The 23,677-nt window shown below is 49.3% G+C and overlaps 8 protein-coding genes across 8 annotated transcripts; 3 read left to right on the forward strand and 5 right to left on the reverse strand.

Moving 5' to 3' along the window:
• Nucleotides 1–755: 755 nt before the first annotated feature.
• Nucleotides 756–1,934, reverse strand: EI90DRAFT_3122420 (Chloroperoxidase; the record flags this gene model as incomplete). The annotated part of the gene is made up of 6 exons (XM_039063507.1): nucleotides 756–1,085; nucleotides 1,155–1,399; nucleotides 1,463–1,605; nucleotides 1,658–1,699; nucleotides 1,773–1,793; nucleotides 1,867–1,934. The coding sequence occupies 6 exons, from the start codon at nucleotides 1,932–1,934 to the stop codon at nucleotides 756–758; spliced, it is 849 nt and encodes a 282-aa protein (XP_038916975.1).
• Nucleotides 1,935–3,153: 1,219 nt separating this feature from the next.
• Nucleotides 3,154–5,610, forward strand: EI90DRAFT_2917724 (aldehyde dehydrogenase; the record flags this gene model as incomplete). The annotated part of the gene is made up of 13 exons (XM_039054621.1): nucleotides 3,154–3,212; nucleotides 3,351–3,624; nucleotides 3,704–3,775; nucleotides 3,847–3,915; nucleotides 3,984–4,001; nucleotides 4,061–4,112; nucleotides 4,223–4,314; nucleotides 4,408–4,488; nucleotides 4,579–4,768; nucleotides 4,829–5,091; nucleotides 5,153–5,313; nucleotides 5,369–5,427; nucleotides 5,504–5,610. 13 exons carry the CDS (start codon nucleotides 3,154–3,156, stop codon nucleotides 5,608–5,610), a joined length of 1,497 nt encoding a protein of 498 aa, XP_038916976.1.
• A 298-nt stretch (nucleotides 5,611–5,908) lies between these two features.
• On the reverse strand, nucleotides 5,909–7,196 carry EI90DRAFT_3145364 (P-loop containing nucleoside triphosphate hydrolase protein; the record flags this gene model as incomplete). The annotated part of the gene is made up of 6 exons (XM_039065280.1): nucleotides 5,909–6,387; nucleotides 6,447–6,504; nucleotides 6,557–6,647; nucleotides 6,706–6,828; nucleotides 6,887–6,912; nucleotides 6,972–7,196. The coding sequence occupies 6 exons, from the start codon at nucleotides 7,194–7,196 to the stop codon at nucleotides 5,909–5,911; spliced, it is 1,002 nt and encodes a 333-aa protein (XP_038916977.1).
• A 387-nt stretch (nucleotides 7,197–7,583) lies between these two features.
• On the forward strand, nucleotides 7,584–8,968 carry EI90DRAFT_3054030 (SLA1 homology domain 1, SHD1-domain-containing protein). The gene is made up of 5 exons (XM_039060056.1): nucleotides 7,584–7,621; nucleotides 7,686–8,067; nucleotides 8,124–8,162; nucleotides 8,219–8,517; nucleotides 8,584–8,968. Exons 2-5 carry the CDS (start codon nucleotides 7,762–7,764, stop codon nucleotides 8,810–8,812), a joined length of 873 nt encoding a protein of 290 aa, XP_038916978.1. The 5' UTR covers nucleotides 7,584–7,621; nucleotides 7,686–7,761; the 3' UTR covers nucleotides 8,813–8,968.
• Nucleotides 8,969–10,690: 1,722 nt separating this feature from the next.
• On the reverse strand, nucleotides 10,691–11,682 carry EI90DRAFT_688613 (uncharacterized protein). The gene is made up of 4 exons (XM_039067955.1): nucleotides 11,590–11,682; nucleotides 11,208–11,265; nucleotides 10,764–11,091; nucleotides 10,691–10,697 (listed from the first exon to the last, which is right to left on the reverse strand). The coding sequence occupies exons 1-3, from the start codon at nucleotides 11,597–11,599 to the stop codon at nucleotides 10,908–10,910; spliced, it is 252 nt and encodes an 83-aa protein (XP_038916979.1). The 5' UTR covers nucleotides 11,600–11,682; the 3' UTR covers nucleotides 10,691–10,697; nucleotides 10,764–10,907.
• Nucleotides 11,615–12,383, forward strand: EI90DRAFT_3054036 (chaperone). The gene is made up of 6 exons (XM_039060057.1): nucleotides 11,615–11,730; nucleotides 11,793–11,833; nucleotides 11,886–11,918; nucleotides 11,978–12,073; nucleotides 12,127–12,208; nucleotides 12,269–12,383. The coding sequence occupies exons 2-6, from the start codon at nucleotides 11,801–11,803 to the stop codon at nucleotides 12,298–12,300; spliced, it is 276 nt and encodes a 91-aa protein (XP_038916980.1). The 5' UTR covers nucleotides 11,615–11,730; nucleotides 11,793–11,800; the 3' UTR covers nucleotides 12,301–12,383.
• A 384-nt stretch (nucleotides 12,384–12,767) lies between these two features.
• On the reverse strand, nucleotides 12,768–16,348 carry EI90DRAFT_3054038 (uncharacterized protein). The gene is made up of 6 exons (XM_039060058.1): nucleotides 15,800–16,348; nucleotides 15,711–15,746; nucleotides 15,570–15,656; nucleotides 14,935–15,516; nucleotides 14,613–14,878; nucleotides 12,768–14,560 (listed from the first exon to the last, which is right to left on the reverse strand). Exons 1-6 carry the CDS (start codon nucleotides 16,172–16,174, stop codon nucleotides 12,943–12,945), a joined length of 2,964 nt encoding a protein of 987 aa, XP_038916981.1. The 5' UTR covers nucleotides 16,175–16,348; the 3' UTR covers nucleotides 12,768–12,942.
• A 48-nt stretch (nucleotides 16,349–16,396) lies between these two features.
• EI90DRAFT_2994962 (uncharacterized protein) lies at nucleotides 16,397–23,291 on the reverse strand. Its single transcript, XM_039056181.1, has 17 exons — nucleotides 21,744–23,291; nucleotides 21,276–21,696; nucleotides 20,519–21,226; nucleotides 20,349–20,470; nucleotides 20,091–20,287; nucleotides 19,700–20,037; nucleotides 19,203–19,657; nucleotides 19,038–19,152; nucleotides 18,799–18,987; nucleotides 18,461–18,740; nucleotides 18,069–18,405; nucleotides 17,738–18,021; nucleotides 17,482–17,682; nucleotides 17,127–17,423; nucleotides 16,929–17,070; nucleotides 16,748–16,874; nucleotides 16,397–16,695 (listed from the first exon to the last, which is right to left on the reverse strand). The coding sequence occupies exons 1-17, from the start codon at nucleotides 23,120–23,122 to the stop codon at nucleotides 16,558–16,560; spliced, it is 5,730 nt and encodes a 1,909-aa protein (XP_038916982.1). The 5' UTR covers nucleotides 23,123–23,291; the 3' UTR covers nucleotides 16,397–16,557.
• Between the last annotated feature and the right edge of the window lie 386 nt (nucleotides 23,292–23,677).

The following is a 23,677-nucleotide window of genomic DNA, read 5'->3' on the forward strand; positions in this document are numbered from 1 at the left end:
AGTGTTCACGGTTATCCGGGTACGGGAACAAGAACAACTCCGGATCCGGCAGATCACATTCATCCAAAGCCCTTCCTCAGGATCCCAGCCTCTGGGTCTCGTCCAAGTCACAACAAACGTTTGCTCTACTACCAACTAATTATGCAAGATCGCAGCACGTTCAAATGCACTTCATCCCTGTCTGTGCGTGGACCCAACCGAAGATGGGCCGGAGACCTGCCCCTGGTCTTGCACATTGCACAGTTTTTTTGCCCAAGGGGGCTAACACAAAGGCACTGAAAATCCCTGAACAAGAATTGTCCGCGCGCAATAAGACCTCACGTACTGATAACGACGCACATCGCAATTAAGTAATAATGTTATTGGTTGCCCTGAGCGCTCGCTTCCGTTAAGTAATTTCACGACTGCATAACATCCAATGATTTCGGCAGCCGTATACGCGAGGTGTCTATCTTTGTGGGGGTTATGCTCTCCTATTCCCCCTTTACGAATGGTACAAGCCGAACACACTATTTATCATTGTCCTAATAGACACATAAAATCCAGCAGCCAATGAAACAAACAACAATATCAACCAAACAAGCAAAGTGGAAAAGAGGGGGAGGGGAGGGGAGGGGGGGCCACCATCTAAAAACGAGGCACCACCATATTTGCAAGCCGCGATCAAATAGCCCAAGATAGGTCCTCGGTCCTCGATGAATCCAGTTCCTGAGGAAGGGGGGGGGGGTCCGTGAGGCGATAGTACCTTCACGAAGCTACTGCGACGCCTCGACCACTTTTTGTGGCACTCCACCATTCGTATGCACATGCGACTGCGCATCCCCATTTGCATGGACATCCTCTTCCCCCTCATGCGAATGACTCAACTCATAATCCACCCCATCAAACGTCACCGTCCTTCTCACAAGTTTTCCGCTGGTAGCATCACTTCTCTCTTTATTGATGACGCTGTCCATTATCGCTCGAAGTTGACCGCCTAGATTGACCGTTTGAAGGAATCCAAGTTGGTAGGTGGGTCGTCTCCAATCCGCTGGGAAACGCTCTTCGAGGAAGAACGACCGAATACGTTCAGTCGACACAGTTCTCTGTGTAAGGTAACGCGAGCAATTAGTAATTGCATACGATTCCAATCACACAAATTTTTTTTTACTCACTTTCGAAAAATCCTCGCCACCACCTTCACCCCAAACGCCAATGACCAAACACGCCTCTCCCAGAGCAATCCTATTATGAAAGAAGTCTAATCGGCCTGTTTTCGTCCTGAGTAACTTTTCGCGAGCGACTCTGACTTTGGCGATATCATTGAACGTCAACCCCTTGGGTGATGAGAATCTGAACATCATTTCATGGATGAGATGTGGGTTACGAGACCAAGAGTTTCCTGGGGCGTCAAGTCGACCTATTGAGTTGGAAAGGAGTCAATATCGAAAGGGAAGAAGAGGTAGGATGATATGGAACTCACTGAGACTTGCATCGTGCTCGATATGATTATGTTTTCGTAATTGCTTCATATCACAAGTCATGCCATTCCCGCAAAGGAATATAGCCTCGAAAGCGAGAGAAACAGCAAGAGGAGTGCTGATGTTGAACACTTCCGTCTGGATTCTGACATGATGAATGTTAAGTGAGAACGGGAACGTGAAGAGGAAAAACGTACTTGACGAGTTGCCAAAAGTGTAAATTTCTTCCGTCCCGCGGTCTGTCAGGAGCGAGCGTGTGTGTCAGAAGAAGCAACTTCGCACAGTCATTTAGGGTGGGATGAAAAAACGTACATATACCCATGATTGGCAAGCCTGAAGAATATCAGAAACACCACATGCATTTAGTGTCACATGGATCTAAAAGGCTCATTGCTCTGCTGCTCACGTATTCAACGCTGGGCATGGCGAGCGGAGGTCGCCTGGTCCTGGGGAGATGAAAGGATGGTCGCCCATGTCGGAGTGGCTATCTGGCAGCATACGAAGATAAGACAGCATTTTGTCTAGGGAACGAGAGGGGGATGTGGGGGGTGTTGGATAGATGAGAAAGGCTGGAGAGGATGAAGAAACGGTGGTAGGGGGAACCGCCCCCCGACTCCTTTTATAAGTGGTAAGGAATCACAGAATCTCGAAGCCGGAATGGTATGGTATACAGCGGTCAGGTCAACCAACATGATTTTTCGTGGCAGAGCAACCAACAATCAGAAAGGCTCGGTAGCGATCAGTTCAAATAAAAGGAGAAATTCAAACTTGGCGTTTTCTTGGTCTCGAATTTCTGGATCTGGAATTATTTCCCATTACTTATCTCGATCAGATCAGCTGACCCTCTGAACCGATCGTCCATCACAAACGGATTCGGGTTTCCGTGCGGCCACGGGCGCTTGTCCGCTTCATTAGTATCGATGATGATTCAAGCACTCGAAGAGACCAGATCACATCAACCGGAATGCAATATTTTCGTTGCTCGCCTCGGTGATCAACATCTGTGAGAAGCCTGGGACAACCAACACTTGCATGTCCGTTCATAAGCAATGTGCATTGCCACCTTCCTTACGTAATACCTCATTCTCATGGTGGCAAAGCAGCTTCAGAAAAATCGCGTTACAGGGGCCAGCAGCAGCAAGAGTGTGCGATAGGTTTGCCATTCCATCCTCAGGAGTAGGACAGAAGACCAAATGCGTAATGGGAAATTGCGATTCTCCTGAAGGCCGTGAATTCTGAGCATACATATGCTTAGCTATGTTGAACTCTGGAATCCCTTGGTTGGCAGTGCTTTCATATGACTTACCTGTGTCATTATGTACTGTCCCAGAAACTAGATTTGGTTACCTTTGGGCCCAAGAACCGGCGCAAACCAACCCGAGGAGGTGGCGGTGCTCCCGACCCATTTCAAATTCCCATCAAGCCATCAACAAGTCCTCCGTGATTAAATATCAGAAGACGTATTTCACTGCCATGAGCATCCCGCTTAGGCTCTCTCTTAAACTGGTACGTATCGCCTTGATCCTCCACGTCTACACCCCTGTTGCAGACCTGCATGAACATGATTCTTTTTTCCCTGGCACAACATTCATAGCCGCGCATCTGCGGTCCATTCCCAAATATCATCCACGGCTCTGGCGGAGAGTAAGTGAGATAATGAATCTTTCTTCTTCAACTGAACGTCTTCTTCCACATGGTTGACTGTGATAGAATTGCAGTACGGAATCCCGCTTCGGGAGAGCTCCTGGCCAGGTTTGTCCCAAAATGGACATTATCATTTGAGAATTCCGGGTAGAGCTAACTAGGTAAACAAAAAAATTGGGTCTCCTGTCCTCATTTCGAATTGCTCCTCGGATCCACGATTTGCCACCGCGGTCGCGCGCCGCCCAGCGTCAACTCCCCTTCATCACAAGAAATCACCCAAGCAGTCAATACAGCTCAAGCCATTTTCACTTCGGGCGAATGGTCTCAGGCGCCTCATCACAAGCGAGCAGATGTCCTTTCAAGAATTTCTCTTGCCCTTGCAAATGAGGTCACAGATCTAGCCAGACTTGAGAGTTCCCAGACGGGTAGGACCATAAGAGAGATGAATGCTCAATTGGGGAGATTACCCGAGTGGCTGGAATATTATGCATCGTTGTTGCGGACTGTACCTGCGGGATATGTTGCGTGGCTTTCGTTTCCTTTCTGAGCGATGCACTGCAGGACTGATTGATCTACTACGTGCGGTTTGGGCGTTATAGTTCGCTCCGACCAAAGGGCCATTACTAAACATAATCGAACGCGTTCCTCTTGGTGTCGTGGCGCAGATAACTGTGCGTGCTACGATCTTAAATGTCTCACCTGCGTCGCACGTAGTTGATAAATATTGTCATGTTTCAAACAGCCTTTCAATCACCCTTTACTTATAGCGATCAAAAAAATTGCCCCTGCCCTTGCAGCTGGTAACTCCGTGGTAAGTCTACTGTTTAATTTCATTTACTACATAATGATGTCTCTCATGGGGACCTCGTTCAAACTAAGATCGTCAAACCGTCCGAAGTTCGTAATCATTTCATGCGATCTAGGGATAACAGCCTCATTCACATGCCTATCTCTAGCTAGCCCCTTTATCAGTGCTCCGATTTGCTGAACTTTCCATTCACGCTGGACGTATGTAACCGCTCACTCCACTTACTGACCCCTTCCCCCCTCCCCCCTCCTTTTACCAAATGAAGACGAAAAACAAATTGACTGCAAGCTCTGTTGATATAATTCATCAGTTCCAAGTGGCGTGCTTACAGTTCTCCCTGGAGGACCAAATGTCGCGAAAGAGTTGATTTCACATCGTCTCGTTCGAAAGGTTGACATTACCGTGCGTAGGTCGGATCGTCCTTGGCGCTCACTGTTTGGTTGATAGAAATCGAATATTTGGTTGATGTGACTTTGGCGGATGGGCTTTACATAGGCTGGCACTAGCACAGGACGAGCGATAGGTGGTATTGTAGGTGCTAATTTGGCATCATATACCGCCGAACTAGGCGGAAAAGTGAGTTCCTTTTGCCAGGCCTGGTAATTTCAAACATTTCTTAATTTTAGGATTACATATACTTGCTGCGTGTACTCGTTGTCATGTTAGGCACCCATCATTGTTTTTTCAGATTCAGATATGCAATCTGCGATCAATGGCGTTGCGTTTTCAGCTTTCGTCGCATCGGGTCAGACGTGCGTTTCCGGGGCGAGGCTTATCCTTCAGGATGAAATTTATGATGATTTCATGGGGAAACTTGTTCGGAAAGTTGAGTCTATCACGAGGAGGATGGGCGATCGTATGTGTTGGGTTATTGGGATAATGATTTTGATCTCATTGAAATGTACTCTGGTGGCAGCTCTTAATCCTTCTTCAACGATGGGGACTGTGATTCACGAAAAGCAACTGAGACGAATTCAAGAGATGTTGGGTCGAATTTCCGGTACATCAGCAAGAATCTCCATCGGCGGTGAAAGACTGACTGGTCCGTCAACGCTTGATGGATTCTTGTTCGATAACGGATCGTTCTTTGCTCCAACCATCGTGGAGGACATTTCAACCGAGGATGAGTTGTGGAGAGAGGAGATCTTTGGGCCTGTTCTGGTTGTGAAGCGATTCAAGGTGAATGACGATGAACTCCGCGGCCGAGCATTGTTTCATCCTAAAGGTTGGGTTTCGCTAGGACGAGGAAGAAGCCGTTACTCTGGCGAACGATTCGAAGTACGGTCTTGGTGCGGGTGTATGGACACGGGACCTCTCGCGTGCTCATCGAGTTGCGGGTCGAATCGAAGCTGGCTTAGTATGGGTGAACACCCATCACCGGAACGATCCTAGTTCGCCATGGTAAGCGCAACTTGTTCCCATTGAGCTCAGGCCACCTATTCGAATTATTGTGTAGGGGTGGGATGAAAGAATCAGGAATTGGGAGGGAGAACGGGGTCGAGGCGTACAATGCTTGTGAGGGCTTCCGTGATGGTTTTTGCCGCAGATTCCGATGATTTGCCTTCCTCCCTGCCTCCACAATGGGGCATAGATTCGCAATCCAAGTCGACCATTATCAATGTCGCATCCGTCGAAGCTACCCGAGCAGCAGACGACTGGTTTGCTGAAGACGATCAGCCCAATTCGCGTTACGGTTGAGAACGTGTCTAGTCAGCGTCGCCAAGTCTGCATCAGGGATCTGCTATAAAGTTTCGTAGCAGGGTGTATGTGCTGCGCAACTCGCGCTTTGGTTAACCATTTTGACAACCAGGTCATGTAAAAATGCATTGATGAGAATGCAATGGGGATAAATGATAGGTGAAGTTATCTATTCGCTCGTTGAGAACGGTGGGATCTATGTGGTCGTGACACTCCGAAATATATCCTATCCGAATACCTGCAGGGGAGAACCCAAATCCCGGATGACCAGAGGGATCTATGTTCGATTCCCATCTCTCTAGTGGGAGTAGTCGTATCTGTTTCCGGATAAATGACCCAAGCAATGTGTATAATGGGACACAACATACTTCTTGTAGAATACCTCGCTCTCGGTCGGAACAGCCTGCACATGAACGAGGGCCTCAGTCGCTCTGTCTTTCTCATGGAGAGCAGTACTGACCTCATATCGTGCTCCCCGAGTTTTTATGCGCTCCCCACTTGCTTCTGCGCGTCTTCTAATCTCTCTATCTTCCTTCAGCCATCCAAGGGCAAGGGCGTACAAGACTGATCCCACATTCGCCGGAGACTCGACCAGTGAAACGCTAGCTTCAAAAGCGGGAGATCGCTCTGCCCCCACTGCACCGTCGCGAAGTGGCCACGGAGTGGGAGGGGTCGCAAAGCGACCGTCACGTATATGCGCAATATGCGTTGGGAATGTGTTCAGGCCGTCAAAGATGTGTGTGGCGTAGAGTACGGTGGCACCACGTTGCTCAGATTCTGAAAGGGGTGCGTATTTTGGGATGGGCTCACTATGAGAGTGAAAACTCTGGGCATACCTTCCTTCAGAAATGACAATAAATTGTCCCTGACGAGAACATCGAGGTCGACTGTGACCTAGAGCGATTGGTGAGTAGATATCGGTATTGGATTTCCTGACATTGTCCACCTCATCAAGGAGCAGGACATCCCATGGAGCCATGAGTCCCATCGTCAATTGGACTCTTCTTCGTTCGCCATCCGAGATAGCATGCATGTGCCTGGAGCCTCAGTATTGATGAGAAATAAGGGCATTTGGTACTTCTGTGAAGAGCGTACCAATCTAAATCGACGTCCAGGATGTCCAAAAGTCTGTCGCGCCTTTCCTTATGTCGGTATCCTCCGACCGAGTCCAAAAATGTCGACACAACGATGTCAGATCGAACAACGGGGTTCATAGCCCTTCAATAGAAGAAACTGAAGCGTGCTTCCAAACACGCGCCTCCCTCCTGCTGCTTACCATTCAGTCCCGAGAATAGTAATACCCTGCAAGTTATTAAATTCAGAATCATGAGGATCGCAACTTAAAGGCTTGTCCTCCTTGCCTCGGGGGTGTTTCTGAAGACATCTCGACCAAGTATGGTCACTCTCATACCTCCGGGAACCATGCGCTTCCCCGCTAACACCTGGAGTAATGTGGATTTTCCAGCACCATTGGCCCCAATAAGCAGCGTCCGGGAACCCTTGGGGAGCTCCAGAGACAAATCAAATAGAGCAGGCCCCGATGGACCGTGATTGAAAGTCAAATTTTTAACGCTGATCGCAGACATTGGCAAAGCGATTTCCTCGTCCTGTTGAACTTGGTACTGAATTGTTATGAGTTTGCGGTGTTATAGGCAATGTCCAGGCCCGATTGACACTAAGCTCGATCGCTTGCTGTTGCAGTTGCCAAAAATGATCGTTATCTTGACCAAAAAGTCTACTCGAATAAGCCAGTGATTCCAGCTGGGCTTGGCCGCGCGTGTTTTGTGCTTTGTTTCCACGGGTGTTGGCTGCAGAGCGCTGACTACAAAGCTTAAATCTGACAGCACAGTAAGATCCGATCCATGGTCTCCTTTGAAATTTTGCTACGCGCGCTGATCGTGCATGCCCTTTTGCTAATGAAAATCTTCACATGCATAAACCAACAATTCCCAAGATCAGATTTGGGCAGATCTCAGCTCCTAACCTTCTTTGGATAACCAGTACTGGTAGATACGTACGTGCGCTGGTGCGCAGCCTCTTGATCCGCCCTAGCTTTATGACTCCCTTAATCTCGCAGCAGCTGTTGGCTTGACTGGACGCTACTTTCATACCAGTCTCTGGTCAAGCTGTCTACCGAGCGACAAAATTCGGATGCCTTCACAAGGAGCAAAAGACTCCCCTCTCGAGACAGAGTTTCTGTCTGGGTGGTGCATTATTCAAGCCAGCTCGGACACTATTATTTCCGGTCCTTCCGTAGAGGTTGTATCCCTGGAAGAAGCGGGGCCGGCGGCGCGTGTTAGTGCTACTAAGATCACGGAACACTATGATGCTTCTGGAAAGAATGGTGAATTGGAGACGTTACGGGAATGTCTCGCCTACGAGAAAAGCGGCGAAGAATGGCTTGCGGAAGCGGATTCCTCAGGAGGCATTGGATGCATCCCCATGTCGCGAGAACAGGTATGTATTCTCGGGGTGGTCTTTGCGTAGCACCAGTTGATTCCCCACATTGCCAGGACCCTGTCGATTTTCCGGTGGATGAGGCGACCATGGTGGTTTGTATCTGTTTTTCTCGGCCTGAATCGCCATTATTCTGACCCCATTCCTGTAGCCTCTTCGCGAGCATTGTACAGACGGCTCAAATCCCCCACTTCCTTCGAACTCACCGTCAGTCTCAGGATCAGGAACATTTATGAATCCTTTTCGACACTGGATAGATTCCACGGGACGATTCCGTGTTGAGGCGAAGTTTGTAGGGGTCGGGGGAGGTGAAGCATGCCTTCATAAAATGGAAGGAGGCACCATCGTAGTCCCTCTTTCCAAGTTGTCTATCCTGGATCAGGATTACATAAGGGCCGTAGCAGGACATAATGAAGTATTTCCAGCGGTCCCATCTTCGAACGAATTGATGTAATGCCTATCTTCCCTTGGCTCACTCGATCTGCGCTAATTCTCCCGCCATTACCGTTATTCTAGTCAAGAACGGTTGCCTTGGTTGTCCGAGATGCAATCAACCACTCCGGTGCATGAAGCTGATTTCCGAGTGTGGTGCGACCCAACTGGAAACTTCCGTGTGGTAGCGAAATATCTAGGCATGAGCGACTCCAACGTTCGGCTACATAAAGCTAACGGGGTCATCATCAATGTGCCTCTCTGGAGGATTTGTTCTGCGGATACGGATTATATACGTAGGATGCATTCTTAGCCCCGCCTGATGTGGCGTTCTTTCTTGCGGATCCAGCCCGTAGTATCCTCACTGCTCCACGATTGTATTTGACTGTGCTGGGGTCTGAGATCCATTTGCGTCCTAGAAGGTTCATGCCATTATGGACTCAGGCTTTTGCTAGTCACATGGAAGTCCCCTTGTGCGTGTGCCAGCGGTAGAAACGAAACTGTGCGAAGCAAACAACAGGCTGATGAGAAATATCGTGTTCAAACTGAACTGAGCTGCACTGCTAAATTGATCCCATGTCTTACTCTTTTCCTTGCGAAAACATCCACTATGTAAAAAGTTCCGTATCTTCGACGTGGACCTGTTTCTGTGGCATCGCGGGCGTTCACCACCGCTCTGCTACGAAACAAGACGCCCCTAGGTGGATTCTGAATCAAGCCGTATTGTCTCAACACTCATCCGTGGTTCATAAAAGACGAGGTTCCAGGCTTGTCCTTCAATCATCACTATCACCCCGCCTGTGTGAGTGCCTTCCATCCCCACCAATCCCCTAAACCAACTACTGACATAGTCTTCGATGTCCAGGTGCCTCAAGATGTCGTTGAGTCGCCTGTAGTTGTTGAGTGGAGTGCACCTAGGATGTGGTTATGCCACTCCAGGAGGACCCTGTTTTGGGTTGATTATGCCTCTTCCTTGAGATATCCGGTATGTCGAATCCCCATCCTGTTAGGCTGAAAAGTGTAGCGCCGCAAGAGCTCAAACCGGCCCTCCACACTAAATGGGCATGGCGTTGACATAGGCTCGTGACCTCCGACACAAGGCACAGGTTATCATAGTCGGGCGCCCGGCACTCAACACTACGCATGACCTGGCACAGGAGGCTCTGTTTCGAGGCTAGGTGTTCTTATTCTCTTCATCGATGAGCCAAACATTCATTCCTGACCGTTTTTCACGTTGTGTCTCATGAGATCATGTCTATCGAAGTTGTCGTCCGAAATATTCTCGAAAACCAAAAATTAAAGTAGAGGGACCGAGGGTGTGAGGCGGAGCGGTAGAAAGCCTTCATAGACAGTGACACATCGACACCAGCCAAGAGAACCCATGGAATGGAACGAGAAGAATGAAAAATTTAAAGAGAGTCCAGCAAGGATGGAACGGAGACGAGACATTATGTCTTTACGCAGCCGACGTGGTGATTGTTTCCCGAAGTGTTTTCAGAGCGGTAAATAGATAGAAAGGACGCTAGCTCATGCAGACTGGGGCGGTGGATATTCAGACGAGTCATAATGCGCAAAATGGGTTTTGAAGGCGCCAGGAAAGCCCAATCCTCCAAGCATGAAAAGAGGCCATGAAATGATTGGAAAACAGGAGGCCTTGGCGGGATATTTACTGTGAAGAACGCGGCTGGGGGCTGGTGTTTGGGGAATGAATACTTTCAGGGTAGTGGTGGAGCAATTGCCGCGACGCACGGGAGTGCGGGAGGATCGCTGGGAGAAACAGAATGACCCAAGCAGCCTAGTCGATAATGCCACCTGGTTTGCCCCGATCGGTCATGCTATTTCTTAGGATCAGATCATTGTGTGTGAGAACTAGTGGGTGAGCATTATAGGACGCGGAGATAGTGGTACGGGAGGGCGGGTGTCTCCCTCGTCTCGGGGGGTCTCGGGCGGCACTCCATGGGTACATAGAGACGTAGCAATCGTCAAATCATACAAGACGCACCCAAATGAACGAGTGCGCTGAGCTATGTAAAAGGCACATAACGGTCGCCTCGCTTTATGGGATCCACGTTGGTGAATAAATATCCACTTTCCACTGATGATATCCAGAGCACTAGAGACACCCAGTTAGGGTTGTAATTCATGCTGCCGCAAAACACGGAGAGATCGAGCACTCGGTAGTCGCCGATCTGTAAAGCCTGAGGGTCATGGCCGAATCGCCGCGTCGGTGAGGCTCGATGGAAGGGGAAACCGGTCAAACCGACATAGCCCAATCACGAAAATACGTGAGCCACCTTTGAACTTGATCCACATCGACCATTCATATCCGGCGGCGCGGTAACCGCGAAACAAATACTTTAGACGCCTTTCGCTCCCCAGGATTCAGGAGACAGGGGAGAACGGTGGTGCTATTTGGGAGGGGTACAACAGGGACTCTTCATGGTCATCTTGTGTGCAGCTAGACAGGCATGTCGGTATGACAGCATGGCAACAGCCCTGACAACCGTCGAGACTTTTTGAAACACAGGGAAGGCGAAAGGGGACGGAGGGTAACGCTGAAGATAATCGCACAGACAAAGAGAAAAGAGAAAACTAGGTTACAAATAAACGGAAGCCACCGAAAAATGCCAGAGGCCGAAACGCAAAAGGAAAAGAACCAGGTAACCGAAGGTCAACGCCCCCTCCTGCAGCAAGACCGAAACACTTACATAACAGCGTTGCTCCAAGCCAGAGGTGGGAGAGCAAGGGACCCCAAGGAACAACCAACTGTAGAATAGAAATGACAGAATCAGACCAGGAGAAACCAAAAAAATCAAACTAAGAGAAACACCAATGCGTGCGGTGGACGTGTGAAGACAGCAAGTAGGAGAACACCAAGGACTGCCTGACAAAATCGGTCTAGGTCTGCGAGTCCTCTAGATCGGCATGACTGAACGAGCGCGGCGTTACAGCATGCGGTGAAGCCAACAGCGGGTACGGCGCAACGCGTACAGCGGACGCGCAAGAGTCCCAAGCTGCGCGCAGCGGACGCCAAAGAAAGAGCGTTAGTGCTGGAGCACCATGGCACACCAGCCTAATTCAATCTCGTACCTCCAGCCATTAAATCACAATTATTTTCTTTGTTGCGGACTTCCCTTCCCTACACCACTCATTCTTCCATACCATTATTTATTGCCTATCATTATAGCAATTTCCCCCGCTTTATCGTACATTCCGGACAGTTGGCCAACGGTTCATTTTCCGCCATTTAGTTGTGATGCTGAACTCACGTGTACGTTCGTTCTGGATCTTAGACTGAGCTATGGATTTCTCGCAGTTCAATGCTGCCGAACAGGTATAGATCTCATGAACATGTACACTGTACCTTCTGAAAAAAATTACTGCAGGCGCATATGACCAAAATTATCGAAAAGAAGCAGGTTCGTTCTCATGTTTATTCACTCTGGGCTTCCACCAACTAGTAAAGCACCCCTGGTAGATGCAAGACTTCATGAGACTATACTCTGGGCTGGTCGAAAGATGTTTTGTGTCGTGCTGCAATGACTTCACAAGCAAGTCACTCAGCTCAAAAGAGGTGCGGATAGTCTGTGCCGGATCCGACGCTCCTAACATTAGGCGTCATTTCAGGAGTCCTGTGTTCAAAATTGCACGGATAAATTCTTGAAGCACTCAGAGCGTGTAGGTGCACGATTTGCTGAACATAACGCGGGTAATTTCTATGTCTGCGATTCATCTCCGCCCGGCGCTTATGAGCTCTGTGCACTTTTAGAGCAGATGCAGCAACAACAGCAGCTTCGCTAAATCATTCTGTATTGCTCAAGGTCCTCCCTATCGACGTCGTACTCCACGTTATAGACTCCCCTCCATAACGAATCTGCCAACAGGTATTTGGTGATATCCAATTACCATAAGACCGTCCACTCTTACATAAGATTACACACCCTAAGATCATACTACATAGTTATTAACGAAAACTACCAAACTGAGGTTGTTGGAATCCACTCTGGAATCCCGTGGGTTGAGGCTGAAGGTTGTTAGGCAAAAATTGATTTGGCTGAAAGCCGGTCCGCTGGGGCTGGATGCCACCGACATGTCCTTGAACTCCAGGCCCCCAGCCAGTTGGTTGTGATTGTAAGAAAGATGGGACACCACCACCTAGGCAACGTTGTTAAAAGGACTTCTGGAAAAGATCAGTGTAAATGACGGCGTACCATTGGGATTTCGCAAAGCCTCATATTTGTCTATAGCATTGAGATCATGGTGAGCATAGAACCGTGCAACATAGGCACAAGGGCGTACCAGCTGTTTGTGGTGCTGCATTGTTCTCGAACGTTCCGGCTTTCATCGAAGCAAAAATACTTGCAGGGGATGCGTTATTTCCGGGAGGGGTAGGAACACTTCTTGCGAATGCATCAAAAGGCGTTTGCTGTGGCTGGAGACCTATCATCGGGAAGAATAACAGTGAAATAGAACGACTTCAAGGTATAAACACGACAAACCGTTCTGGACGCCACTGGGGTTACCAAGCGAAGGCCCCACATTTGGTGAAGTTGCGCCAAAGCCACCAAACGAATTATTGAAACCTGTAGGCTGATTCAGTAGGGGCTGCTGGAAATTCACTGGTGCCCCAGTAACCTGCGGAGCAAGGAGACTGGTTTGCGGGAACCCTGTTGGTTGTGACTGGATGGGACGAGCCGGGATAAAGGTACTACCCGTGTTTGAGTTCGTAGGGATGAGGGGGGCAAGAAGGCTCTGATTTTGAGGAACTGGAGCGAAAGGACCACGAGGACCATTGAGAGGTTGTGGTGGTGGAAGGACGCCAGTTTGTTGAGCCGTTAATAAATGACCAATAGGCGATGGTGAACTGCCAACGCCAAGACCAGCACCGTAGCTCGCAGAGGAAACGATTGGGCCTAGGGGGGCAGGTGATGGCTGTATGGTTGGTGGGGTGGCTGACGCTGGAGCAGAGGGGGGACGCATTTGCCGTATCTGCGCCAGGAGATCAAATTGTGGTGAAGAATTACTGGGAGATGTAGTAGAAGCTCGTTGAACAGGCTGTATCGCAGGGGGGTTTGGCAGAGCTACGGCCTCTGGAGGTGGCTGGGCCTGGGGCGGGGTAGGAGCAACTGGTGCTGGTGTGTTAGACTTAATACCAACTGTTGAACTTGGTCGGGGTGCCCACGCATCATCTTCAAACCCGTTGGTCGGTGTGGTGCTCTTGCGTACAGGGGGGTCTGGAGTAACAGCTTCAGGACTTCGCACCCGTGCTTGTGGAGTTCCAACGCGCATCTGAGCAGTGGCGGTCTCGATAGCAGCTACATCAACTGCTGAGGATGATGCTTTGGGTTCAAGCGTACGCCGCCCCCTACGCTGGTTCTTCAGAGCCCCATTAGCGCTAGCGAACAAGTTAGGGGCTGGGCTAGTGGAACTCGTCCGTTGTGGTGTTGGCACATCGCCTTGCGCTTGAAGACGTCTAGCGAGCTCCTCATCCTTCCTGATTTGTTCTTGAACGGCGTCTTCTTTGGCCTTAGCAACGTCATCGGACCTTGCGAACTTCTGCTTAATGTGTTTGGTAACTCGAATAACATCTCCTTCTCGGAGACCAAGCGTCCTCAATGTTGAGGGTTCAAGGTCGGGAAGAATGATCTCGTCGATTTTGTCCTTCTCAAATGCGGAGGCGTAGCGAGTACAATCGTCGCTGTCACACCCGGCATCGAGGAAGAATTTAAACCAGTCAACATTGGGGGCTTTGGGTTTTTGGGCAGTTGCAGTCGGTTTTAGCGTAGATGAAGATCTTGTCGTTTGAGCAAGTTGAGCCAAGGGGATCTTATCCTCTGCAGGCGACGCCGCCCTCTTGCGTTTCTCTAGGTCCTCCACGTATGTGATATCTGCTGGCGACATCTTTTCCACGGGAACTTCGATGATGACACCGTTAGTTTTGTGCAGACGTAACTTGCCACCATTCATTCCAAGATACTCAGCCTCAACGCGAAATTGACGAGTTCGATCATGCCACATTCGTGTCTTATCTTTCGAAGGTTTTGAATTCGGTTCCCTTTTCCTGAACATAGATTAGACTGCGATATAATTATCCAAGAGGAGTCGAGACGTACTTGATAGCATCGGCCTTGGCCCTCTCTGCCTTCTCCTTCTCCACCTCCTCCAGGCGTTGGCGTTCCAACTCTCGTTGGACCTTTTTCAAGCGCTCCTCCTCCGCTGCCCGCCGTTCCGTCACTCGTTTTCTAGCTTCCTCGGCAGCTACAGCCCTGTCACGTTCGGTTTCTTCGCGTATACGCCGTCGCTCGGCTTCTTCTCGCTCTCCTTGGTGAACAGCTTCCTCTACTTCCCGCGCCCTCCGAGCATCCGATGGAGCAGCATCCTCATATGCCAATTTTATACTTGATAACTAGTAAATATAAGATGAGATCCACACACCTTCACGTACAGAGCGGGAACCACTCCTTCATGGCCACGCTTATTTCTCACTTTCCACCAATCTTCACTGCTTTCGCGGTCGAGTATGACAACATGCTCGCCTTCGCTAACCGCAAGCTCATCGTCTCCGTCAGCAGCGAAATCATAGAGTATAATTCCGTCAACTTCTGTCGAGGATGCGGAGTCGGCATCTTCATCACTGTCTCTGGAGCCGATAACTTCGGCTGGACTAGAGGAGAAGTTGACACTTTTCTTGACCTTGACAGCCTTGGATTTGGTCGGTGGCGAAACATGGGAAGCTTCTTCCGTAGAATCGACGACAGAAGCAGGTGCAGCTGCAGCCCTACTAGATCCGAGTTTGGCGACAATAGCTTCAGCGGTATCTTTCGAGCCAGTACTGATATGCAAGCTCTCGTTTCCAACGTCCAACATGATGTGCTTCGGTTTGTCGGCGTGACCAATGGTGACTGAAGTACTCGGCCATTGTCGCACAGGTGTCTTGTCAGATTCACTAGCAAAGAACACGGCGCCATTGCCGATTCCAAGCGTGCCCTTTTTCTTCTTCCCTTTCTTATCGATCTCCTGCTCCCATTGTCTGTGAGAAAAGGGCAAGACTGACGAACATACTGACTCACTGAGACTGACCAGGTTTCGATCCCGTCATTCCTGGGTTTGTCCAAGGACTGTGCCACGCGTTCCTGGGGGTCGAGGTAGGCACTGACCTGGATGAATGCATTAAGGGAAGTTAAACTGTGCGATGGCTCTGAGCATCTTACGGAGGGAGGGGACTCGTGTTCGCCAGGTGGCGTAGTCTGTGAAATCTTCAACGAAATGCCATTACTTGTAGGTCGAGACATGGACGTACGGCTTCCTCTAAATAATTTCCGGGGACAAGACCCAAACGGCCATGAGGAGAATTGCTTTTCACTAGCCACCAATCATCATCCTTCTCGAATACGAGAAGCTCCTCTTCCTCCTTAATCGTAAGCTCGCCATCGCCGCTAGCATCGTAGTCATATTGTGCTTTCGCATATGAGATCGGCTCAACGGTCTCGAAGTATGCAGAAGGGGCCAATCCTGAAGGGGGATGCTCCTCATCCCTGGCCTTTACCTTCGACCAATCTGCGTCGCTGTTGTCCAAGAGGTAGTACACCTTTCCCTCCTCGATTGTAAGTTCATCGTCCGAAGTAGCTGTGTAATCATACGCTGCCTTCACAAGGCCGATATATGTCGAAGTCATTTTCGTGAGTATCAAACTCCGATTACGCAGCCGGCGCCAGTGCCAGTATTTGAATCACGAGTTGTTGACTGGCGTGAGTTCGGCTGTGGCCGCAGTTATGTTGAGCGTCCAACTTCGTTGGGACAAAGCTCAAGTGTAGTCCTCAAAGTATTTCATGACACCTCTGCACCATTTGCGTTACCCTGGCCAAATAATACCGGCTTGGCGCGGCAATTTAATTTCCTTCGTTTTGCATGCCACACCATTCGATGAGAGCGGCAACGGGAAGGCCAGGTGACGGTCGTAGTGCACCGGCCGGCTCTGTGACAGTACATTAAATGTCAACATACTGTATGCATACAGTCTAATCTGTATCTGGAGTTCAAAACTAAACACGTCACAGATCATGTCCGCTCGATGATGCCTTTTGATTGTCCAACCCGCTTCAAAACTTTTTGCAGGGCTTCCCGTAATTCAGGGCTCATATCCCGAGACAGCAGATCTGTCGCCAGAGGATACAACGCTGGAAGGTACATTGTAAACTGGAGATGATATCAGCAACATTATACAAGCCCAACCTAGATGCAAACTTACTGCTTGATCATCAAAGCAGACGAAGCCATTCAGGACTTCAGTTACAACAGGCGTCCAGGCTGCAATGTTCTTCGCCTGCGTTTCAGCTTTGAGTAAATTGAAATCTTCCATCACCCCAAGACCGAGTCTGTTCACAATGATATTAGTGGTGTGGAACGCGAGGAGAAGGTGTAGTACATACGGCACTAAGCGTGTCATAATTTGCTCTCTTGTTGATTGATACTCGGGCCGCCTGTCCCGGTACATGCGGATGAGCACATTCACCAGAGTAGATGCGCTACTCGACTCCTGTTTCAGCAGATTTGGAAGGTGCTTCATAAACCCTGTCGTGAGGTTAGCTTCGGAACATCCTCTCAAGCTTGAGCTACGAATAACGCACCTACTTTCCACAGCCCCGTACGCAGTTCGCGATCTGCGTTGAACTCACGAGCGAATTGATAGCTGTGGTCAAGCTCCGCCATCAACCGCAAAAGCTGTTCAGGGGGAATGGTTGTATAAACTTCCTGATTTTGAAGCAGCTCATGGGTTGTCTCTATGAGAAGTAGCTGGAGCACGCATTTGACAATGATCTGCTTGAATATTCGTCGACGGTCCACCACCAAAGTGATCCCATTCATTGTCGGTGATTCGCTTCCGGGAGACAATGGCGCAGGAAGAAGCGTACCACTTGACGCTTCTTGCAACGTTTTCAAGTTTAGCCAAGCAATCTACGAGTGCAGCTGATATCTCCTCACCGGTGTTGTCCGAGGACTCGGTAGACGTATCTTGCTCAATGCGCAAACTCTCATCGAATAGTTGGTGTGGAGTAGTTGTCTTGAATAAGCGGACGAATGCGGTGACTACACGCTCCCATCGTGCGACGCTCAGTTTTGATACATTGTTCTCAAGTAACTGTTGGAAACAAGAAGTCCCGATTCTTGCTAGCGTATCGTTTTCTGCATGGAACAGCGAGTTAGGTAAACTGACAAGGATCCCAGGGGAGATCTTTACCTTGACATATACAGACACACAACAAATCCAGAAGTCCGTCCAGAGTATGCTCGAGAATCTTGAAGTAGAAAGTATAAAGATCTATAAGGTTTCGAAGCGCCTGGATCATCGTTGTCGAAAGCCAAACACTCATGTCTTCCTGTGTATGGAAGCGAGATAAATCTTGCGATGACCGTAAAACAGAGAAGATAGGAAATAGGAGTTCTTGGCAGACAGTATCCCAAAAATCTAACGGGAAGGTGGATCCATATTTCTTCAGGGTACTGAAAAGTGCATCGAGAGCTCTGAAAGGCGATCAGTAAGGATTATCAGCCGCTAGAAAATCTCGTACAATCGTCGGACTTCAAGGTCTTCACCGTTCATGATGATATCGTAGAAACTGAATAAAACAGGGTACCAAAACTTAATCATCGGATCGTCCACCGATGTCGAGGGACTTGACGGATCCGCGCTATTCGCAAGGCCACACTCGGGGCTGCGCAGCATTATGGGAATGATGCCTCGAAGCATGTTTATTGAAAGAAGGCTGATTTTTTGGTATTTGCTGACTTTGCTGAAGTCCGTCATACACACTGTAAGATCAGCAAACGCCCCATGCCTGACAATGGATGGGAACTGCTCTTTATTTAAACGGGTGACAATGTCGAATGCAGCCATGGCCACTCGCTCTGTAGCATCGGAGAGATAAGGATAGTGGCACAGAATGGACTCACTCATACTGACCGGTGAGGACTTTTGATGCAGCCGAAAATACGCCGAATATTGTTCGCCATCCAGACCGCATATTTACGACTCGAAGCTGAAGCATCTGCTGCAGGCATTGTAGGACCATATCCCGAACATCGGGATTCTGGTTGTGGATCATTGTGAATTCGAACGGCTTGAGGAAGTCTTTCTGGAATTTGAACAGCGGCAGCTCCTCCTTTTCCAGGAACCTCATAGCAAGCTGCCGAAGCGCATCCAATGCAAAAAATGCAACATTAGGATTGTTATGACAGCAAACCTGAAGAATAGACAGTCAGGGGAGACTCAGATACAGTGTCATGACATGTTCCACCTACTTGGTTGAAATGTTCTCCTAATATCACCCACATGTTCGACCATTCCAACCTAATGCGATTCATGTTGTAGTAAGAGATATCTACGAGTTTCTGGAGGCTGAAAAGGCGAGGATGTTCGGATAATCCTGATGATTGAATCTCCTCCCATGAAACATCGCTGAGCGCCTGCACAAAATCCACGATCGCTGTCTGATGGGTGGCTTGAATCAGTATCACAAGGTAGGATGCGTACCACTCACCCCATTCAAGTAATGACTTAAGGAGAAAACCATGTCGGCGGCAATGGTGATGTGTGTAGATCGACTTTCGTGAGCTAGCTCCTCGGCAGGGAGCTTTTTTGACCTTCCTTTACCGCTGAGAAAAGGTATACGAGTGGGCACTCGACACATCTAAGACTCACATACCCTCGGCGACTATCCCCCTCATCTTTCCCACTACTAATGACTTGCATACGCTCCAATTGACTGACACACGTCAGAACTTCGTGCCACGATCCTCGGAGATTATTCCCCTCGTTCACAGCCACGTCCAGCAGCGTCTTGATGGCCTCCATGTTCTTGGTTTTCATTTCACCCAGATTGTTCAAGAAGGTAAACTTTGCTAGAGTAGTCACAAACGCATTTCTCTCGAGCTCCAACTCGAAGAAACAGACAATGCGGATGGCAGCTTTGAACCCCGTTAGGCATAAATCCACGACATCCAGATCATCGGTGTCTTGCAAAGGACCAGACAGGCCTGCAAGGAACGGCATCCATGCTACCTCAAACATGGGTTTCACGTGGACGAAGTGCGAAGCAGAGTAGAACTGATCTGTGGACTTCCCTTTTCGTTGCGCGCGCATCATGGATTTGAACAGTGCCTGATTGTGATGTAAGAAATCGCGATGCAACAGTACATCAACCAAACCTGCCTCCGTTTTGTTAGCCATTCCAGTTGATTGCATAATGTAGGCTTCTTTTTGGAGATCCCTCCCAACATTGGCAAGGGCCCCAGCAAGTCCAGGAGTGGCTGTTGAAAGATTCATCAACATTGACGTCTCGATCTCATCTTTCATCCGTATTTCCTCGGCATAGATTGAATCATAGATAGAACTAAGAAAATCCTCCGGCAAGTCCTGGTTATCATTGATGCCCCGGTTGTTTTTCACGAAATCAGCCTTCGTCATTCTGCGCTTCACCTGGGGATTGTAAGCATCCGTGTTTAGCAGGATGGTGGAATATGCGAGCACATATACAGTATCTAGGGAGTCAAGTGAGCACGACAGTATAGAGTGCACGACTTACGATACTCACCGGCGTTGGCAAACACAGAGCCGTTATAGCTTTGCATATACCTCGCGGCAAATTTCAACATATAACGATCAATCTTTTGTGCCTCCCCAGGCAGTCGGAACGCTTGAAGGAATGCGCGTAAAGCATCAACGAAAGGAAGATCGCTAAAGTCGATCGTGTCCACGAAAGCATGCATAATAGCAATGTTTTCTTCCTCGCTTGGTTCAAGAAGAGCATGTAAAATTGGAGAAATGCACATGAAGAATCAAGCTTACTTACCCTTCTCCCAAATATTCACCAATCATGGCCTTGCTGAGCCCATCCGTTTCTAGCAAGAATTTTGCGATATGCTTAGGATCCCTGCTTTCGATGAACCCAGTGTCGATAAGGAACTGGACCCCCTGAATGGACGTTAGGAACGGACCACGTCGAATAGCAATCCACTTTACCCGTTTCGGCTTGAAATTGAATTTTTTGATTCCTTCAAGAAGGGTTGTTTTTCTCTGCTTTGCGCTCTCGAATCTTTCCGGATCATCGACGAGGTTGGGGGTGGAGCCTCGATCGATATCAGAGACATTCGCTGGGCTCCTGCGATCCAGATTATCTTGAGAATGTGTCTCGCTCGTCCCGTCAAGGGACTTCCGAGACTTCATTTGAGGGTCTGGGCTCGAGTCTCCGACGCCCTTGGAACTGGCTGTACCCCAAGACACCAACGACCTCAGTACAGAGACTAGACACTCTAGGCCTTGGCGCTTGAGCCTCGCTTCTGCTGCTCCAGCTGGAGTAGGCGGTGCTGCTGCTTCGGAAGCGGCGGTAGCACCCAGTGCCGACGTGGTCAAGGAAGGTGGAACGCCATTTGATCCAAACGACGTCACACTCTGCTTCCTTCCAGATGGCGATGCATCTTGGATTGTCCCTTTAACAGCAGTTGGGGTGGTAACCGAGCTTATCTTCGAAATGATATTCATCAGCCTCTCGTAAATGTTCTCCAAAGCCTCCCTGTCACAATCATAGTTGAGATAGATCTCAACCAATGCCTGGGAGTCCTCGCAAAGTCGGTGAAGCATTGACAAAACAGTCATCTTCTGTTTAACAGTCGAGTTACGCATTTCGAGAATAGGAAGGAAAATCTCGTTCAAAAGGACCTCAATTTCTTTCTGCAGTGTGGCATTAATTAGGATTACATGCTGCTACTGCGATACGCACTTTGAGTTTGGTCCTCATCCCAGATATGATCCTCCAGTAAATTTCCACGCTGATGTCGAACACTTGTTGTACGGGGCTGACGGCGTTTCGGCTTAAGCTGAGGAGCAAGTATTGCTTCACAGCCTGAAGCATGGTGTTGGATTCTTGAGTAGAAGAAGAGTATATCATGGCGGTAGGATCCACAAACAGTGATGTGTGTGAGTCCAACGTGGCCAGGACGAGATGTAACGAAAGCAGCTTTGATCTCATGGCGTGCGACTTCAAATCTCGTTCACTTTCTGTAGCCAACGGTTTCATCGTGAGTTTACAGAGCGCCCGGAACACAAGGAATGCATCCTTGATGAATAAATCCCTAAGCGTCATGGGTGGACCCGAGGCAATCCCAACCTCCGGATCATGTTCCACTTCGCCGTTTTGCACCCTGCATGGCAGTGAGGTTGGAATCAACAATGAGATGGAATGACATACTGTAGAGACTCCGAAACCTCTTTTGGAGAGTCATCACCTTCATTAATTACCGGCCTATCGTTGGATTGAGAGGTCTCAGGACTGGCGGGAGGCGATGGGATAGTAGAGCCCGGGACAGTGCCCGGGACAGCGCCTGCGACAGCAGAATCTCGCTTCGAGACAAGGGGCGACGCTCGAGAGTGGTACTGGTGTACGAACACGGAAGGACTATGTGGATCCTTCGTTGCGGAGGAACACCGCGTGAAGACATGATTAATCATTTGCGAAAGTCCACCCTGCGCAACGGTTTGGTTGACAGTATCTGTACTCAGGAGAAAGACATTATAAACAGTTCGAACAGCTTTAAGCAAGGAAGAATGGTGCACTAGTATTGTTGAAGATAGAACAAGAGATAACAAAGCCTTCACAATTTGAAGCGAGACAGCGTCGGACGTCGACTCGCTATACGCGGAGGTTATCGTGTGGGTCACCAGGTCAGCCAATGAAGCAGCTTGACTGGCAGAAGATGTTGTTGGCGATGCAGGAGGAGAAGCATAATTATTGACGTCCGAGCCGACTTCAGAAAGGAAAGAATGCGACACCAGCTTAGAGATGCAATCTAAACTGGCTATCATGAGTTTCTCGTTCTTCGTTTCACAAGCGAGACGTAGGGGCTCAAAGACAACCCGAGGACGATCGCCAGCTTGATCTGAGCGCACCACATCCTGTGCAGCTACAATACTCTCCTTCAGAGGTCCAGCTTTCTTGGCTTCTTTTGAGGCAGCTATTATGTCCAACGCGCTTGTAATATGGACCAAAGAGACGCTATTTCGACCATGCGAGAGCGTACCAGAAGGCCTCCGAGAATCATTGACTACAGGGGACGGTGCAGGTGAGAGTGCCGCAATAGATTCCAGCCTTCCACTTGTGGAGACCGGTTTCGGAAGGGGAAAAATGATTGGGGGCGGGGGAGAGGAGGGGGATAAAGGGGCTTCCTGCATGGATTGAAGACTCGCCTGGGAGGAGTCGCTCGGGTTTAACAGAATTTCGGAATCAACGTTCATTGGAGGCACTTTGATATCTGGTTCTGTGTCGGGAGAAGGTATTGGAGGATGTTCAAGTGTGGCTATTCCATTCCATTGCGGCTCCTCAGAGACGGCTGGGGGTACCTCGATCGCGTTGAATGGATGAGAGATGGTGGACTCTTTCACAGCGCGAACTGGGACGGCTTGAATTGTTTCATGACTGCTTGCAGAATCAATCGACAGTCGCGGGGCCCTTTCTGTTTCTTCTTGTACGCTTGTAGTGGGGACTTCCAATGGCGACCCGGGAGAAACTACTTCAACAGGCAGGGATACAGGCTCGGCATCGTGAAGAGCGGCTTGAGAAGGTGAATCCATGCGGACGCTGATTGTCGCCCAACGTCGCTATTATACGCTAGAGGCTAGCGCAAAATCAGCACGGCTTCCAGGCACTCGAGCAGGAACCCAACGGTGACAACGCAATTGGATTCAGCACCTGCGACGCTGTCTGCACGTATCTGGGCGACTTCGAGAAATTTGCTTCCGTCGTTTGGTCAGCAGCAATTTCCAAACCCAGCTGCTGCGATTCTGACCTGTAGCGCCCGTTCAGCAGGCTCTACTTCATGTTTGATACATGGAAGAAGGCATGGAAAGGGAAGAGAAAACAAGATGGCTCGCTCGATGATCGCTCAGAAGGTTTAGGTCCCGAAAATCTTGAGACAAGGGAAAATGCGCCAAACGTTCATGCAAACCCCTCGATCCAGCAGATGGACGCTCTTCCCCCCAATGTTAGCTCTCAGTCATTATTTGCAGGCGAGCATACATCTATCCCAGCCCTTCATCGTAACTTTCTGAGCGATGCGCCTTCCATACATCAGACCGAATGGACGAGTATCCCCCTGTTAAAAGGAAAAGAGTTAACGAAGGCCCATT

Source organism: Cantharellus anzutake (assembly GCF_015039405.1).
Source record: "Cantharellus anzutake strain C23 chromosome Unknown EI90scaffold_19, whole genome shotgun sequence".
NCBI lineage: Eukaryota > Fungi > Basidiomycota > Agaricomycetes > Cantharellales > Hydnaceae > Cantharellus > Cantharellus anzutake.

What these genes read in the sequence shown, in the direction of transcription:
- EI90DRAFT_3054030 (XM_039060056.1), top strand. Translation starts at nt 7,762, where the DNA reads ATGCCTTCACAAGGAGCAAAAGACTCCCCTCTCGAGACAGAGTTTCTG. An exon ending in TGGATGAGGCGACCATGGTG is followed by an intron (nt 8,163 to 8,218) that starts GTTTGTATCTGT and finishes CCATTCCTGTAG; the next exon opens with CCTCTTCGCGAGCATTGTAC. An exon ending in CCATCTTCGAACGAATTGAT is followed by an intron (nt 8,518 to 8,583) that starts GTAATGCCTATC and finishes CCGTTATTCTAG; the next exon opens with TCAAGAACGGTTGCCTTGGT.
- EI90DRAFT_688613 (XM_039067955.1), bottom strand. An exon ending in GCTTGGAGCAACGCTGTTAT is followed by an intron (nt 11,092 to 11,207) that starts GTAAGTGTTTCG and finishes TTTGTAACCTAG; the next exon opens with TTTTCTCTTTTCTCTTTGTC.
- EI90DRAFT_3054036 (XM_039060057.1), top strand. Translation starts at nt 11,801, where the DNA reads ATGGATTTCTCGCAGTTCAATGCTGCCGAACAG. An exon ending in AAATTATCGAAAAGAAGCAG is followed by an intron (nt 11,919 to 11,977) that starts GTTCGTTCTCAT and finishes CACCCCTGGTAG; the next exon opens with ATGCAAGACTTCATGAGACT. An exon ending in AGTCACTCAGCTCAAAAGAG is followed by an intron (nt 12,074 to 12,126) that starts GTGCGGATAGTC and finishes GCGTCATTTCAG; the next exon opens with GAGTCCTGTGTTCAAAATTG.
- EI90DRAFT_3054038 (XM_039060058.1), bottom strand. Translation starts at nt 16,174, where the DNA reads ATGACTTCGACATATATCGGCCTTGTGAAGGCAGCGTATGATTACACA. An exon ending in GAAATTATTTAGAGGAAGCC is followed by an intron (nt 15,747 to 15,799) that starts GTACGTCCATGT and finishes AAGATTTCACAG; the next exon opens with ACTACGCCACCTGGCGAACA. An exon ending in AACACGAGTCCCCTCCCTCC is followed by an intron (nt 15,657 to 15,710) that starts GTAAGATGCTCA and finishes GCATTCATCCAG; the next exon opens with GTCAGTGCCTACCTCGACCC.
- EI90DRAFT_2994962 (XM_039056181.1), bottom strand. Translation starts at nt 23,122, where the DNA reads ATGGATTCACCTTCTCAAGCCGCTCTTCACGATGCCGAGCCTGTATCC. An exon ending in TCAATTTCAAGCCGAAACGG is followed by an intron (nt 20,471 to 20,518) that starts GTAAAGTGGATT and finishes ACGTCCATTCAG; the next exon opens with GGGGTCCAGTTCCTTATCGA. An exon ending in TAGGAGAACATTTCAACCAA is followed by an intron (nt 18,741 to 18,798) that starts GTAGGTGGAACA and finishes TCTATTCTTCAG; the next exon opens with GTTTGCTGTCATAACAATCC.